This window comes from Phlebotomus argentipes, unplaced genomic scaffold, assembly GCF_947086385.1.
Source record: "Phlebotomus argentipes unplaced genomic scaffold, Phlebotomus argentipes genome assembly scaffold_18, whole genome shotgun sequence".
NCBI classification, from domain to species: domain Eukaryota; kingdom Metazoa; phylum Arthropoda; class Insecta; order Diptera; family Psychodidae; genus Phlebotomus; species Phlebotomus argentipes.
Window position 1 is genome coordinate 11874278 of NW_026776177.1, and position 15273 is coordinate 11889550.

General features: G+C 40.4%; 2 protein-coding genes across 2 annotated transcripts; both read left to right on the forward strand.

The window, feature by feature from the left end:
• The first annotated feature begins 86 nt into the window (after window positions 1-86).
• Window positions 87-6271, forward strand: LOC132259829 (protein rogdi). Its single transcript, XM_059757620.1, has 6 exons — window positions 87-330; window positions 535-902; window positions 1070-1190; window positions 1252-1461; window positions 2956-3212; window positions 3278-6271. The coding sequence occupies exons 1-5, from the start codon at window positions 202-204 to the stop codon at window positions 3022-3024; spliced, it is 897 nt and encodes a 298-aa protein (XP_059613603.1). The 5' UTR covers window positions 87-201; the 3' UTR covers window positions 3025-3212; window positions 3278-6271.
• A 998-nt stretch (window positions 6272-7269) lies between these two features.
• LOC132259828 (3 beta-hydroxysteroid dehydrogenase/Delta 5-->4-isomerase type 4) lies at window positions 7270-11086 on the forward strand. The gene is made up of 5 exons (XM_059757619.1): window positions 7270-7469; window positions 7650-7757; window positions 8179-8346; window positions 9559-9807; window positions 10062-11086. Exons 1-5 carry the CDS (start codon window positions 7427-7429, stop codon window positions 10655-10657), a joined length of 1164 nt encoding a protein of 387 aa, XP_059613602.1. The 5' UTR covers window positions 7270-7426; the 3' UTR covers window positions 10658-11086.
• The last annotated feature ends 4187 nt before the right edge of the window (window positions 11087-15273 follow it).

The window sequence follows — 15273 nt, forward strand, 5'->3', positions numbered from 1 at the left end:
GCATACTTATGTAATCTAGTGTAATCTTATCTCGAATTTTAAGCTTTTATTGACACCGTGACTTCAAATTGCTCTCAGTCTTTGCCTGACCATCAGCAGAGAGTCGCGTTTTTATTATTTGAGTGAAAATTTTATTCATTTTTCTGGTATTCCAACGATTTTTGACTATCATCTGATTTGGCGCAAGCTTTTGCCGCGAAAATGAGTAACTGGTATTATGGCGGAAATCCTCACACTCGCCGCAGCGCCATCTCGCAAAATTCTCTGTTGCGACGTCGGAAACGTAGAAAAATGGCCGCTGACACGGAGAAGGAGGAAGCACAGAACCTCGTAAGTGTGAGAAAAAGCCATTTAAAGAGTGTTTTCTCAGGTTTTTCCTTGTCGAATTATCTTCTCATGGATCAAAGTGTTGCTGGGTGGTTGAAAAACTACTTCCGGACAGGGGAAAATGTTAAAGATTTACTGTGAAGAAAAATCGATGATTCCGTGGGCGATTGAAGGGCTTTCCTGACCATTTCGTCTGTGTTTTTTCAGCAAATTGAGTTCGAGTGGATCCTTCACGAGGAGGTGCACGCAGTGCTGAAGCAACTTCACACGATCCTGGTGGAGTGCGCCAGACGCTTTCCGGTGCCTCTGTATGACAATGAGGGCAAGAAGCAGGACAAATTTGTGTTGACAGTGCCTCAGGAGCAGCTGAAGTGTGTCGTGACGCTCACGGGGGATGCAATCACGCACGCGGACATCAGCTTCAAGGTGCAGCGACAGCAGCAGAGCCACCAGAACCAGCGCACCTCAATCAATCAGGACTCACCGTGGAAATTGCAGCAAGTTCAGGATGCGGCCAATCACTTGCAGCAGGCCATCAATCACATCGACAACGTCGATGAGAATTACACGTTCAAGTAAGTGATCAAGAGTGCGAGGCGGGGAAAAGGGCGGAAACTTAATTTTCGCGTGAGAATGATAATTACTAAATTTACTAGCTGAATGTCGATCTATGTTAATTCTATCGTGATTGTTTCCATGTGATGCTTGGAAGTGAATACTAATGACTTTTTGGCTATTTCAGGACGTCTGATGAAGTTCTCCATGTTTTGAGTAACATATTAAATGCTCTCAGTCGAGGAAGATCGAGTCTCGTGATCCCAAAGAAGAAATCCATCGATGAATTGATGAAGAGTAGAAATATGGTAAGTATTTGACTATATATCGATTAAAATCGTGTTCTTAATCCCTCTTTTGGGCCTACAGAAATCCCTGTCGCCGAATCTTCCTGAAGATCTCGCCATCAGTTTCTATCTGCAGAGCCACAAGCTCATCTTCGCTGTGTACCAACTAACCAATATCCAGGGAACGATGAAGTTCGACACTTACCAGGGCGAATGCTCGGTACCGTGGCTTAACGACGTCCTGGTCCTCTTCACAGTGTCTCTGCAACTCTGCCAGCAACTCAAGGACAAGGTAAATTGACATTAATTCCTCTATTGAGACGATATGGCGAAAACAAGCGCCGAAAAACCATTTGAGTTTATTGATGAAATTTATTCAGCTGAAACGATTCTGTTTTGTGGCATCGCTTCTTAGTTCCAAATTGAATTATGACATTGAAATGATGGATTATCATTTATCGCAGAGGCAATAAACGCCACTTGTATTGCAAAATGCGAGACTTAAGAGAGAAGCTCCAAGATTTATTGGGCCTTGTGAGCAATAGTTGGAGACTTGACATGGAATTAATTGTGATTATGGAAAGAAAACATAAATACTGAATGAGGCGATTGAACTGATTTCATAACGATAAAGACATTGTGACAATATTTACATTAGATAATTTGCCTTCACGTGCACTGAAACACATCAATATTCTTCATGTCAAAAATCTCCAATTACACACATTTTTTCCTGAATTTTTCATCCTCATACATAATTTCCTGTATGTATAATAGAGAGGGAAAGAGACATATTGTTGTGCAAAGGGAAAAAGGAGAACATTTGCCAAAAGCATTCAAGTCAAATATTGTCATTTGAATAATTGAACAGAGCAATTGACTTCCAAACTGCCGATGCCAATCACGTAATTTTTAAATGAGAACAAAACCAAAGATAAAATATTAATATTTGGAAAACAGTGATTGTCAAATACAAATTGTGGCAAACAAATTGCAGACAAACAGAATTATTCTATCGCTGAATTCTAAACACACTTGCCTTTTTTTTCTTGGTCACACACTTTTATCAGTTGTATTGCCCGATAATATTGCCTTCAATCGATACTCAGCGCGTCGCATTGACGCAAGTGGTGAAACACTTGAGTGTGAATTAACACCTCAGTCAAAGACTGAGTTCACAAAGTCTAGAATTTGCAATATTTGGGCTCTGTCGCACTCTAGCTTCAATGAATATTGATCAGGAAAAGTGTGATGAAATATTCATGAGATGCGAAAACCTGACGAAGGAAAAATCGATATTTTATAGGAGAAAATCGAATCATTGTGGCAAATTTTCATACCCAGTGCTTTTCCGGGCAATGTGAAATGCACAGAGAATTAACATGTCACGGAGAAATGGGTCCAACTGAGACTTAAGGGTTTAAAAGTGATTAAATTCTCCTCCTAGTGCAGTAAGGGAATTATTCATGTGACATTTTGAAGTCACTTCGCTGAGTACTGAGTTTATAAGTAGGACAGTAGGCGGGGTTTAGGAATGGGCGTTATTTCACTGTACAGTCCATAAATTTAATATGAGGCTAGTGCAAAAGAGTTCTTAATATTACTTTTTTCTTTTGAATAAAAATTAGAAATAATTTTTTACGTATTTGTCCAAATTATCAAAATTTTTTCATCATAATAGACATGAATTTGACCTGGAATTGAAATCAAGTCACGGATTCTGGGAAAAACACAAAATCACAACAAATGAGTAACTTTTGCTAATTCAGCTGTCTTTGTTTTGCAGATTTCCGTATTTTCGCAATACAAAGACTTCACGGTGGGATCGCGATCGGCTTCAGCGCTGTCCTACTGAGGCGAGGCGGAGGCGCTGCCTAATGAGATTGGGTGGCAGAAGTGCCGAAGGGCGAGTGTGAGAGTGAATATTTATTTCTTGTGCGGAAACATTGGAGAGAGAGAGAAATTATGCAAATTAACAAGTTACTAATTGACTGTGTCAATTATTGCCAAGATTCTCGACAAACACCAGAGAAGAAGAAAATCGTGAGTTTTGTGTGTCTGCTGAACACTTTGTGTTTTTTTGCTAATTGATTGTCTGTCTCTTTCAGCTTCTCCGAAAATTGATTTATTGAGGAGTAGAGAAACTGAGGGAAACTTCTCGGTGGATGAAGTTTTTCATGGGAGGGCAGAAAGATGAGAGTCTAATAATGCAAATTACATAGTGAGAAAATAATGAATCTTTCTCAAATTGGTAAATGAATGGCGTTTAGGACACACCCAAAGATGAGAAGAAATGCCTAAACAAAACGTAGAGATTCACATAGATAGTCACCTTAATCGGTGGATGTTACTCAAATTCACGCGATAATTGTGTCTCTCGGGAGACAGCAAAAAAAACGAGTAAAAGAGAAGAAATTCAAGGTGAGACAATAAATCATAACGATAGAGTTTCCAAAGAGACATTTTAGCTGTGTGTGAAGCATGAGGAGAGAAACTTAAACAATGCCTCAAAATCTCATCTACAAATCATTACACAAGGAAAAAAAGACAGAGAGGGCAAAAAAAAAACCCCCAGAGTGAAGCGAAAACACTCAGATATTGATTGAATTGGATTCATTGGGAGTTTTCCTTCGAGTGCAAACATTTTTATTAGGTACTTAAATGAAATTTTAACAAGGCACATGAAGATACAAGATGATTTTCAGTAGCTCAATTGCCGCTCTCGAATGACTCTCAATTTCAAGTGATTCAGTACTACTTTTTGTCTATGTATCGAGAAAATAACACGAGGAAAGAGTCGGCAAATGTTGGAACATTTAAATATTCACATCTGCACTTAGTTTTGTAGGGTTAAATTACTCAATTTTTACTTTTGTTGGAAATTTTCATCTACTTGAAAGAGAGGGAGAAGTTCTCTGATGTTATTATAAAATTTTATTCCAGTGTATTGTATTATATTTATTTACTTTTAATTGTGTTATTAGGGTGAGTTTAAGTTGGACGAAGGCAACGAAAATATATAAAATATATTGCATGAATTCTGTTGATTTTATCATTTGGGTTCATAATCAGTACTTTGTCGAATGCGACTGTGTGTTTGAACAGTTTATTAGTTATTCTCATTTTATATAATTTCTCGAGCAAGTGCATAGTTCCAATTAATTTCCCCTCTTATGAGCAAGTTTATTGGCACTTCGAAGTGGTCTTCAGGTGTGCTTGGCAGCCAGTTTCTCTGCGTTTTCACGCTGGACTGCAACAATTCGGTGTGTGGCTCTTGAGTGGCCAAAACATTTGGCAATCCCACTCAAATATCCCCCAGAAGTGCGATTAGCTGCCGATGACATTGAAATTTGATTTTAAAATATACACGAAATAGCAAAGCTTACACAATCTCATGGCTCAACACTTTGCCTACCATCGCCTCGATTCCTCTCAAATTCTTCTACTCTTTCGCCGCTTCACGGCCAGACGGAGTGTTAAGTGTGAGCCGCGCAATGGAGTGTCTTTCGTGATTGAATGGCGCGAAACCTGACCAGGTGGGAGGGATAGACGCGCATTTATGTGTCGAATGAGAGGGAAGAAGAAAGATAGGCAATTTGGGGGCCTTTTGGCTGTCGAAAAGAGTCGGAATTCAGTGTGTATGTTGTGAAAGACACATCGACATGAAAGACTGCGTGAAGGCAAGAAAAAAAAGGTTGCTTGGGGTCTCTTTTTGTGTGCGCCTCTCTTTGCCTCTTCGGGCATCATTTTCACTTTCGTGCCCCTTCAGTCACACAATTGCACTCGATCAATCAACTTTTCAGCCGCTCGCGATCGATTCTGCCAGCCGGACTCAAATCCACGCATTTCACTTGATATTCCGTGTGAGTGGGTGTTCTTTGTGCCATTCTGGAGACTCCCTTTTATTCTCAGGGTGAAAGATGGCATTCTGTGCCGAGCTTTTTGCACTCCGAAGGCTCCCACGCGGCCTCGGGCGAAGGGTGAACATCGGGGTGACTGTGGAGTGGTGATGCAAGGTGGATGAGCGATATACATTATCAGTGTTGTCCTGAAATTGGACGTGCAATCCGCTAAATTCTCGTCGTTTGTCTCATTGTGAAGCAACCTTTTCGGATATTTCTGAAAATATCTGTGAAATAATTAGACACATCGAGATATTTTTTGCATGCAGATGTGAAGAGGAATTCTTCTGAATATAAGAACTGTATGACATTGAGGTCTTCCTCTAAACAACAAAAAAAACTGTTGACAAAAGCATGCAAGTGTTGCGCAAAGAAAACATAAAAGATGATTATTTTCCTTTTGAAGGCCAAACTGACCAGCCCTATTGATTGTCTGTCTCAAAATCTCTTTCAATAACATGATATTGTCGTAAGACAACCTTTAAAACATTCGTTATCTGAGACTCTAATCCATTTCCAATCGTGTGTATATCGTGAATTCATCTTGCATTTATCGAGCTTTTTCTTTTAAAACTCTGTTCACTCACTCATAAACATGTATTTTTCCTCGATTTCCCTCTCAAAACTACTACTATTGTATGATTATCTAATTTTTCAACTGTTACGAGGCGATCAATACCATGAGAGTCAGTAATTAAAACGAATTTGTTGTAAAACCCAATGAAAATATGCGATTGCTTGTGGGAGAAAAATGTCCATTATTCATAGAATTAAGATATCCCAACAAAAAATGTCCTGTTATCATCCAATAACAAACAGTCACTGTATGAAAGATATAACTATTTGTGATGTTGGACAAAAAGCGAGATGGTGAGATAAAATTTTCAATTGATGAGCATTTTAATCGATTTATTGGTGAAATTTTTCCGGCGCAACTATAGTGAATATGTAAGGGATTTAAAAAAAATATGATAATGTTATTAACAGAGTGCTGGAAAAAGCCGTGAACACAGGATATAAAAAGTGTAAAAGAGGGAAGGAGGAAAAAAGAGCAATAAATTAAATATTGCAATTGTTGCCATGAAAGTGGAGGAATTTTTATATTAAAACATTATTTCGTGCCATCATTTATATCGATGAATATTCACGGAAAGCCTTGATGGAGGAAAAAGAGGACAAAAAGAAGCAAAAGAGTGAAAGTTTCAATGATTTTTCAAAGTGTAATTCTGACGCTTTTTTGTCGATTTGGGTCAAAATAACCTCTTTTTTGTTACACTCTAACTTTGCTTGGCATTTCAGCGGTGTTAAAAATTATGAAACCTTATAAAATACGCGATGCCGAGTGATTTTCAGTGGTTCAGCGAATGAGTCACAATTTATTCCATGTTAATTTTCTGCTAAAAGAGTGATTGTTTTGATTTACAGCATCACAGCGACAGTCTTTTGACATTTTTCACCACTCAAAAATGGGCTGCGAATATTTCACCCCAAAAAACTGCATCTGGAATGCATGTGGAAAATATCACTCTTGATTTGTAATTATGCTCTCGGTTCGCATAAAAAAAAGCTGTGATAATTTCCATACGTTCAGGGTGACATATTGGTGCTGAGTTTTATTTAAATTGTAGATTTGACAATTTACATTTTAATGCGAAATTATTTCATATAATATCGCACTTGACGAAACATGCTTATATAGCTTATGTATTTCCAAATCCACACTCTTCTAAAGATCAACTCTTTACCGAGAATGAGGAGAAAATCTTTTCACGTCCATTGCCAGTTAAAGTTCATCATAATGTATTCATGTGTATTTTTAGCCAGAAAGCACGCGTGGGAAAGCATCGGATACAATAGATTTTGGTGGTAGATGATTAAACACTGGGAATTTTAATTGGTTGCTTAGCCTAATATGTCAATCCGTCGATTGGATATGTAAACAGCGCAAAATGCCATGAATTTTGCAAGAAAACCTGATTCAACACTCACGAGCTTTATAAACGTTTTCTTTATTTTGAAAAATATTTTTCTCCCTTTCGATTCTTGTTGTTTTATCAAATCATTTCTCAATTTCCTCGCGGCCTTTGTAATTCTCTTATTTGCAAAGAAGCGGAATTGGTGGGAGAATTTGGGGTGTAGAAACCCCACTTGAAACTTTTTTCCTCCCAATTGTGTGGTGTTTTTTTCCGGGCAAAGAAGAGAGAGAGAGACATTTTTTCCTCTTGCCTGCCTCACAATTTCCATCAAATGTAATTTCTCAATCTAATTTATTTTATTCTTTTCATTCACTCTGCTTTTCCTCTCCATCCTCGTGAATTATCATCGTGGGTGCCTTTAAAAATAGAGGCCACGAGCATGACAGTGAAGAAGAAAAGCTCCGAAATTGTCCTAATTGTGGGTGAGTTGAATGTGTTTTTTTTTGTATTCTCCAATCCGCCATTCAGAACTTTTCTGTGGCGCGCACTTTTTGGCGCTATTTTTAATGGCAATTTGCGTGCCATTGAGTGAAAAATTCTCATCATCGTTTGATTCTTCTCATGGTGCCTGATTTGGGGTGACACTGCGAACACCCCTTCAGGCGGCAGCGGCTTCCTGGGGCAGCACCTCGTGAAGCAGCTCATCGAGGAGGAGGACAGTGTCCAGGAAATCCGTGTGCTGGACCTTAAGCCATACGAGAACAGACTGAGTGAGTTGACAATTTTCATTCACGCCCTCCATTAACACTGGACTGGAGGAAACTGCAATTGGCTTTTTGAAAAACTGGAAAACACATCCAAAATAAATTTGGACGTGAAATGCAAACACTCTACATTTTGAATCAATGCTATTGGAAAATGATTTCCAGTACTATTATACATATTTTTCAGTACAGTGCAAAGAATAAAAACTTTCAACGCATATTTTGTTAAAACTAGTTGTAGTTTTGCGTTGTTTTTTACTTTTGTGATAGGAAAAACTGATAAAGTTACGTGGAAAAACACAAGAAAGCATTATATCCCATCACAAAGAACTTTATTCATCAGACTGTACAGTTTAGTGTTGACTTTAATTTTTCATTTCCTCACGCGAGACAACTTAATAGCACTTTTCCACCTTCTCCCCGGCAGATCACGGTGCATCGAAGAAAATTACCACGTTCATCGGAGACATTTGCGATGTGGATATGAAATGGGAAATGGCATTTGAGGGTGTTGACTGTGTCTTTCACTGCGCTGCCTACATTAATTTTCAATATCCTCCCAATGTAACTGAATTAGAACGTGTGAATGTGGATGGTAAGTGATTTTCTTCTCTTTTTTCCCGCCTCCCCCGCGCGCGTCTCGCCTTTTCCCGGCGTCACAGGAAATGACTCACGATGGACAAAACTCCCAGGGAAATTCAATCACGCTGCAAATTCCTCCAAACGCTCAGCGCCATTACAAATTCACGATTCTCCCCCAATCGTGGGTCGTCACTGACATTTTCACGGATGGCAAATCAATGAGAAGGCCTGATGGGAAAATATTCCGTCTGCTTTCAATGGAGTTCACGAGTTCGCCTTTACAGGTGAATTCCGACAAGAGAATAATATTGTTTTCTAATGCATATCTTCTAATTTTAGATACTTGACATATATGTAATAATTATTTAGCACTCTATAAATGTCATTCTCTCAGTCTGGAATCTCGACTAGGCGCAATTGTTTCAATTTGCTTGAATTGTATCGAACCATTTTATTGCTGTATCATTTTTCAAACGTCCTATCAGCAAAAAATTAAATGGTCTGGCAAAAAATGGCGCATTTCCATGAATTTCACCGAGCGTCTATTTTTCAATCAATTTCTGTCTTATCCTCCCGTTTATTTGGGGATGGGCGAAAGTGGGGCAAGCAAGGAGCCAATTTAAGCGGAAAAGTTTGTTGTTAATGCCCTTCTCGTTTGATTGGCTCGCTCAACAATTAATTTATTGCTGACGATTTATTATTAAAAATAAATCAAATGAATTCTAACACTCTTAATTCATTTTGGGAACTCTGCCAAATTATTTTGTGCGAATTATTTCCGTTCATTTTGGCAAATTGATCTGCAAGAATGCAAGGAAATCGAGTTTTTTTGCTGCGTATCCTTTCTTGGTAGTTTTTCTTTTTCAGACTTTGAAAGGAAAAGTTTTAATTGGCTTTTATGAATAACATTGGAAGAGCTTTTTGTCGGTTGCAAAATCATTATGTATTTATTTATGAAATGCACTTGAGAAACTCTTCATTAGCACAAAAGTATGCTCTTGACTTAGTATACATGAGATTCAATACATACATGTGTACTGCTAGCAATGCGATGTGATTCCTATTCGTGTGAATCTCAGCAATGCCCAAATTGATAAATCGAAAAGGACGAAGCGAATCGTGCTACAATAAAAAGAGTCTCTTTGCCCTTCTTTTACGACATTCACGTGGCATCTTCGCCAATAAGAGATCTCTCACCCCATTTTGGTCCATTTGATTTTTTCAGGCACGAGGAATGTTGTGAAGCTGTGCGTGAAGCATCGCGTGCCCAGGCTAGTTTTCACCAGCACTTCGGCTGTGACTCTGGTGCCCTACATGGGCAGCACCTTCGCCGTGATCCTGAACCAAACTGAGGGCAAAGCCAGGGTACCAGAGGACGAGAGGGAATTTATCATTCCAGGCTATTTGGCCTCGAAGTTGAGAGCAGAAAATGTCGTTCTGGAAGCCAACGGAACTCCTCTCAGAGACTCAAATGGTGAGCTTTGTGACATAATCCCTATACATATACATGCAGAGTGACACAATTGACCTGCATATTAATGGATGGAAGAATAAAATTTTATATGTCTTTTTAAACTTTCATGACTTAATGGCATATACCAAATGTTTGAAACTATGTTTTTTTTTGTACTATAACAGTAAATTCCTTTGTTATTTCCTCCTTGTTTTGACAATTCAATTGATTCTTTGTGAAATTTCACTCCTTTATTTCCTGAATTTGCTCCACAGAAATTTTAAGAACTGTTGCCCTGCGGCCCACAATTCTATACGGCGAGTGCGATGAGAGGTTCTTCCCTCTGCTAATGCGAATTGGTGTTCGCTTTGGGGGCCAGATTCCGCGGATAGCGGGCGTGGGAGGAAAGCAGCAACTCACGTACGTGGGCAATGCCGCGTGGGCTCACATTTGTGCCAAGAGAGCCCTGGGTGATGCCTTTGCCAGGCAAAAGATCTCCGGATTGCCTATATTCATTACTGACGACACTCCGATCGAGGACACCATTCGCTTCTGTCAACGAATATCCAAGTCGCTGCCCAAGGAAGCGAAGCTACGGCCCACGTGGTGGTCCTTGCCAGGATTCCTCACGTACTTTCTCGCATGGATGCTGGAGTTACTGGTTTTGATCGTGCTGAAGCCACTTTTTGGACTCTCACTGCCTTTCCCGCCTCGCGGCCTCATCGCCTATTCCTCATCCATAATGATGTATTGCAGGTTGAGGGCCAGCATTCACCTAGACTACGAGCCGCCCTACAATGAGGCGCAGTGCATTCAGAACAGCGCCAGTTGGTATGAAAGACACCGCCGCGAGTTGATCGGCGACAAATGAGCTGAAATCCGCCTCGTCATCGCACATTTCCGCTCCTCACGTACCACCATTCGAATCCCATCAAAAGTGCCAGGATATTGGCAGTGACACCTCACACTCGTCATTAAACTCCATTAAAGATTAACGACTTTTGGGGAATGCGCCTCGCGACGCGGGCCCGTGGAACAGGCGGCAATATGCAGGGGTAAAAGTAAATTAAATAAATTATTTCCCGTTTCTAATGAAACTCTTGCCAGTTGTGTTTACTCCCTGTCCCATCGATATTTGATTTGACGAATGTAGTGTTTTATTGGGACGTAGGAAAAAAGTGTGTACATAGTTTGGGGTGGCAAATCAGGGGGTTGCAGACACAGATCCCAATCAGAAATATTCTTTTATTAATACTCCATGAAAAATTATGTATATTATATTGGAATAAAATATTATAAAATTAATACATCTGGAATTTTTCGTTATTCATAACTACTCTTTTATCCTGCCTGACAGCTCTCTTCTCCTGTTATTGAAACCCCTTGATCTTCTTGTCAGCTGCATTGAAAGGGGTTCTCTAAAAGTGATTAATCGATTGGAATTGTTTGTTTTAGATGCTGCACTCATATTTCGTAATGAGACATAAATTCATCCATGAAAATCGTCTCGATTTCATTGGCAGCAGGCGTTCTTTTCACGTGCGCATTGTGACCTACAATGACAAAATACATTTTCCGAGGGGTTATTTCAATTTGAGCGTCTTGCGGGATTGGCTAAGAAGGATGCTGTTCAATTAATCTTTGGAGGTTGTGATTAGATGCTCGGACATGTGATATTAATCTCCGGGCGGGGGTGAGAGAGGCGCTCCAAATGGAATACAGACAGTATCGATTCACACACATTCCAGCTCACCCCCGAATTGTGCCCCGACACGTACAAATTCAACACAGAGACAAGCTTGTAAAACATAGTCGCAAACGCTCTCCGGGGCCCATATTTCCGTGCCACCCCCGCCACTCGGCCGGCCGCCGTTCGGCCAGCGGCTGCAGCTTCCGGGCGGGCGGGACGGAGAAGCGCGAATGCAGATGATCGGAAGCCATGGGAAGGGTGAATTTGGACGGGAAAAGTGATGAATTTACTGAAAATTGAATATGCACTCCGTGAAATGCACAAAATTTGCTCCAAATGGCGAAATGCCATGATAGAAAATATGGGTATTTTCCCAGGTAATTCAGGATGAGAGATATAATTTAGCACAGCGAATAGCAACATTCTAGACAAGTATTGGGAAAAAATACACCCACTTTTGAGAGATGTTCCACGTCAAATAGCCAATGGAGTCAATGGAAAATTGATGGCAGTGTGAATAATTCCTCCTCCGTTCGGCCTATCTGGAAAATTTTGCGGCACCGGAAATCACATCAATAGTTTAAAATGTGACTGTTTTTGCTGAATATTTCCATGCACGGGAAATTGTGTGAGAAGCGTGATTGGAATTCAAACGGAAAAGGCTGTTAATTGGCAGCCTCTTTGTGTCGATTATGTTGCTCGCCAATGTGGTCATCTTGTGTTCAACAACCCTCGAAATATTTCCCCGAAAAGTCCCTTTGAGTGGCTTTCGCCCTTTCGGGGATGGAACACTTCATTACAGTCATGAGGGAACTCGTATGGCAGGAATTAAAGACTCCTACATCACAAAGATGTGTGGCAGAAGATTATTCATATGTCAACTGTGAGTACATTTAAGCATTTGACGGAGTATTTTATGAATATTGAGCCTGGATCATCCAGGTTTAGTAGGTTCATCGGAGGGCGTCTTGACTATAGAGAAGTCAGTGGTCCATTCTTTCCCTATGCCAAAGAATAGGTTGAAATTTCATGTGTGGTGCTTGAGAATAGGTAATTCTTTGTATGTGAATAATTGATGAGTGGTAAAAAAGGTTCATCATGAGCATTATTCCTTGATTGCACTATAAAATTTTGAAATGATGGCCCGAAGCCACAAAAAGTGTCACAGGCCATTTGCCCCACAGCTTTTATGCGAAAAGTTGTCCGGATCTCTGTGGCGAATAATTCATAAAATACACATGCCAAATGGATCGTGGGGTTGGACAATGTGGGCAACGGTGGAAAAGTGCTACAATTTGTATCTGATAGTGTCTCACTTGGTGAGTTGAATAAATAATTGGGCCCAAAGAGTCCCTCCTGACCCACCATTCTCAGTGTTTCTCTCTGGCCCCCAGGATTAGAGAGATGGAAAAGGCAAGACACACGAGGAATTGGAATTACTCCCCACAGACTCGGCTCAGCTTCTTCCCACATTTTAATTTCGAAGGATTAAGGAAGCCACTTCTTGAGGGTTTGATTTTATCACTCACGATGTGATTCCATTTTCCACCCGATAAATCCCACAGAAAAACTTGTCTCCAAGACTTTCCGATGGAATCTCGCCGGCCCCCAACTTCCCCTGCTTTTCTCTGTGAGGTGTTTTCTTGGCTTAAGTCTCCACAACTTTTTCGTGCGATGCTCCAGACACTCTTCTCATTATTTCCACAGCATCGCATTGATCTGCTGTGTGTGTGGGTGTTCGCACAGTGACGGCATCCGCAAAAATCCGCCCAAAATTGAAGTACGTCGAGCGGAATATCTTTCAGAAAAAGGGAAATACACAACGCACATTCGCCCTCGCCGAAAAATGCACCACACTGGGGAGGATTTTTGGATCAACTTTTTGGATGTAATATGCATATCATGTTTGTTATTTGATTTGCATGATGCATGAGCATGTCATTAAAATTATTGCACGTTGTCCATTATTTAGGAATCAATGATATGGTGTGCAATAGTTATGGGCACATAAAAAGTGGGAAAATGCAAAATATGACACAATTGCGCATCGTATGACCAGAGCGCTAACACAGTTTGCAGAAAAAAATATTCATTTCTTATTTAATCTATGAAGAGCTCTAGAGACGTGATCTATCTGACTTTCCTCTTCAAATATTTTCCCAGATACGCTCTGGCTGAAAAATCACGCAAAATTGGCAAAACTTTCGAGAAAACCACCCCTGAAAAGCCCATCAATTGCCCAAAAGAGAAGACTTTGGCGAAAATATCTGGAGTGTGGCTGGGCAAACAAGAAAATGTGGAAGGGCAAAAAAGGATATTTTGTCAGAATTGTGCGATGTTGGCAAATAAATCAAATTTTTGTTATTGAGACTTTCACCTTAAGTTATTCCATCTCTCAACCCCTTACCGGCCATGCCATCTCACTCCACTCGGCGCGTCTCGGATGATTTATTCGGGAGATTTCTGTCCTTGTCACAATTTTCATGTTGAAAAGATCATTTTCATAACCCGTAATACATCATGTGAATGTGCCACACACAGACTCGTGCAGAATTCCTCAGTTTTCCCGGGTGGTTTGAGGGGATGGTGGGTGGAAGATGATGGGTTGGGGGTGGCAGGACATTCAGTGAGGCGGAAGTTGAGATTATTTTGCTGGATGAGAGACGCCTCGAGAGAAATAAATTGCAACAAGGAGTGAAGGCAAGAGGGGAGAGAAGAGAATCGATTTTTGCACAAAACGACTCGCTTTTCTTTAGCCCTGAAGGACTCCCCTCGCGAGCCTCCCGTTTACTGAGGACAGGTTGCCTAAGTAAGGAGAAAAAATGAAGCAATAATCCAGTCGAAAATCCTCAGAAATCGTTTATGTGCCTTCTCAGAAAATCCCCTAAATTCCCGCCATTTCTCTTAAAGTTCCCCTAATTACTCTTTTGCTATATTTTAGCAGCGAGCGAGAATCACAAGCCTATGAGGAAGTCAAGAGAGAGAGAGAGAGAGAGAGAGAGAGAGAGAGAGAGAGAGAGAGAGAGAGAGAGAGAGAGAGAGAGAGAGAGAGAGAAAGAGGACAATCAGCTAGACATTCAATGTCAGAGGTTTGATAAAGGGTTTGGCTTAACTAAAACCTACCTCATTTGGTATTTCAATTTTTACAATTTAAAATCCAATAAAAGGGTAATAAATTTTTTGAGAGAAAAAAATCGTTCAATATCTCAAAAGATATTTTCATTGTAGAAATATCTTGTAAAATCGATGGAGTACTTTCAACATTATACTATTGCACCAGAACGTCAATAACACGCATGTTTTGTAAAGTATCGCAAACAACTTTGGCCATCTCATTCCACAGTGTAACTCTCGAGGAAACGTCGTTCTACATCAAGTATCAATTAAAAGCAGAGTTCTCATGAATTTCGAAGAAAGCCAAGTGTGGGACAAACTGTCAGTTCCAATGATATCTGCCGAGGCATCTTGAGAGTTATTGAACTTCCAGTGGAGAAAGTCTAATAAGAGCGCTCAAGTGTGCAATTAGTAGTGCAATAAATGCAAAAGCTGCGTTGCCTCGCGAATCTTACTTAATTGAGACATTAATACGCGAGGATGATTCGGAAAGCGCGCGGCTGATCCGGCGGGCGGCGGGGGTTTGCGTAATGATGCAAATAATTCTTCAGAAACTGTGCGAGATGTGTGTGTGTGTGTGTTTGTATGTGGAAAAAGGCGCTTCGCGTGTGCGACAAAACGATTGTCATGTGGGTGGATGGGTGGATGGTATTAGGGATTTAAATGAGGAGCACTTTTGCACA

Coding starts and splice junctions, on each gene's coding strand:
- LOC132259829 (XM_059757620.1), top strand. CDS start 202: ATGAGTAACTGGTATTATGGCGGAAATCCTCACACTCGCCGCAGCGCC. Junction 1,191..1,251: donor TGATGAAGAGTAGAAATATG/GTAAGTATTTGA, acceptor TTGGGCCTACAG/AAATCCCTGTCGCCGAATCT. Junction 1,462..2,955: donor GCCAGCAACTCAAGGACAAG/GTAAATTGACAT, acceptor TTTGTTTTGCAG/ATTTCCGTATTTTCGCAATA.
- LOC132259828 (XM_059757619.1), top strand. CDS start 7,427: ATGACAGTGAAGAAGAAAAGCTCCGAAATTGTCCTAATTGTGG. Junction 7,470..7,649: donor CGAAATTGTCCTAATTGTGG/GTGAGTTGAATG, acceptor ACACCCCTTCAG/GCGGCAGCGGCTTCCTGGGG. Junction 8,347..9,558: donor AGAACGTGTGAATGTGGATG/GTAAGTGATTTT, acceptor TGATTTTTTCAG/GCACGAGGAATGTTGTGAAG.